The sequence below is a fragment of the Galeopterus variegatus genome, unplaced genomic scaffold (assembly GCF_000696425.1).
Source record: "Galeopterus variegatus unplaced genomic scaffold, G_variegatus-3.0.2 Scaffold5158, whole genome shotgun sequence".
Lineage (NCBI taxonomy): Eukaryota > Metazoa > Chordata > Mammalia > Dermoptera > Cynocephalidae > Galeopterus > Galeopterus variegatus.
Window position 1 is genome coordinate 54,512 of NW_007731269.1, and position 1,834 is coordinate 56,345.

Genomic DNA, 1,834 nt, shown 5'->3' on the forward strand with positions numbered 1-1,834 from the left:
GCCAGGAGGGCCGCAGCGGCGCGGGGAGCGCCCGTCGTCGTCAGCCGCCGCGATGTCTGCTCAGTGCTGCGCGGGCCAGGTGAGCGAGGCCGGGGGCCGCGCGGGGTTGTCGGAACGGACCACCGGGGCAGCAGCCCGGGCGCCAGCCCAGTTCCGCAGTCGGAGGTGGGCCGGTGGTGGGTCGCTGCCCGGGCTGACCCCGCGCCGTCTGGTGAGCGCCTCGGACCCGAGCGCGGTGATCAGCCGTCCGGGAAATCCTGTGCACAGGGCGAGCGGGAACGGACGGGGGAAGCCCGGGAGGCGACCCCGCGGTCTTCCCGTCCGGTCTCTGGGATTCCTCGTGGGGCGGGGCGTGCAGGACACGGGCGGAGAATCCTGGCTGATCCAAGGGCGTGTCGTCCCCCGCCCAGGGCACTGGTGAGTGGCACGGAGCTCCGTAAAGCACCCGGCTCTGCCTGTCGGTTGAACCCAGGAAAAGGCATGGGTTTGGGTAACGTCTCCTTACCCGTACCCTGAGCAGAACTCGGGCCAGACAGCCCAGGCGGGTTGCGCTTGGCATCTCGAAGTGTAGAGTGTGGGCGCTGTACCTTTGAGAACGTATCGAAGCCTGATTTCCAAACTACCGGGCGTACGTCTGGGCAGAGAGGAGACTCAGCTCTGTCTGGCTCGACAAAACCAGGGTAGGGTGCGAGCCTTCCCCTCCTTCGTTGCAACTAAACTTGCAGGAACCTGTTTTGTAGCTCTCGCCTGTTAAACCCGTGGCATCTTAAGACATACGTGCCCATTTGGGATAGGCGTTTCCTATCACTAGTGCATCAGTGCAGAATTAGGTTTTAGCCCTTTATCGCTTACATTCAGCCTTTGGACAGTCGAGGCCATCTGTAAGTGATGCAGGGGTTAAGCTGCAGGTTTCTGTAACTGGCCGATTATACTGGCAGATAATTTGTCTTTTGGAGTGGCCATGTGGAGTTATGGTTTCTGAGACCTAATACTGTCCTTGGCAAGCATTCAAGCTGGCTTTTTTAGAGATGAGGAAATTGAGGCTTTTGCCTTGAGGTGTGTATTAGTTCATTTTCTTTTGCTTGTAACAGAATACCTGAAACTGGGTAATTTTTGAAGAAACAATTTATTTCTTACCATTTTGGAGGCTGGAAAGACCAAGGTCCAGGGCACGCATCTGGTGAGCACCACCATAAAGGCCTTCTTGGTGGCTATTCTCTGGAGTCCACAGGCGGGTAGTGTATCTCATGGCCTAGGGGTGCTCCTTTGCTCTCCTTATAAAGCCACCAGTGTCCCCTTCTGATAACCCACTCATCCATTAACCCATTACTCCATGAATGGATTAATCCATTCATGAGGGCATAGCCCTCATGATCCAATCACCTCCGAAAGGCTCCATCTCTCAACACTGCCATATTAAGAATCAAGCTTCCACATGAGCTTTTTGGGGGGACAAACATAGCAACACCATAGTAAGGTGAAAAGACTTTTTCCCTGAGTCAACACATGGACCGGGAAAAAAGCTATTTTCCGGAAAGCTCTGCAAATTTTTTTTTTTTGGTGGCTAGCTGGTACTGGGGATCCAAACCCGCAACCTTGACGTTATAAGGCTGTTCTCTAATCAACTGAACTAATTAGCCAGCCCTCTGCAAATCTTTTTTTTTTTTTTTTTTTTTTAAAAAAGATGACCGGTAAGGGGATCTTAACCCTTGACTTGGTGTTGTCAGCACCACGCTCAGCCAGTGAGCGAACCGGCCATCCCTATGTGGGATCCGAACCCGGGGCCTTGGTGTTATCAGCACCGCACTCTACCGAGTGAGCCACGGGCCGGCCC

At 54.6% G+C, this 1,834-nt stretch overlaps 1 protein-coding gene across 1 annotated transcript in view; it reads left to right on the top strand.

The window, feature by feature from the left end:
• Positions 1-52: 52 nt before the first annotated feature.
• The window catches only part of SERINC5 (serine incorporator 5), a 91,791-nt gene continuing 90,009 nt past the window's right edge, over positions 53-1,834 (top strand). Inside the window, exon 1 of the mRNA XM_008589020.1 lies at positions 53-417. Coding sequence (XP_008587242.1) covers positions 53-417 — 365 coding nt within the window. The remainder of the gene's footprint in view (positions 418-1,834) is intronic.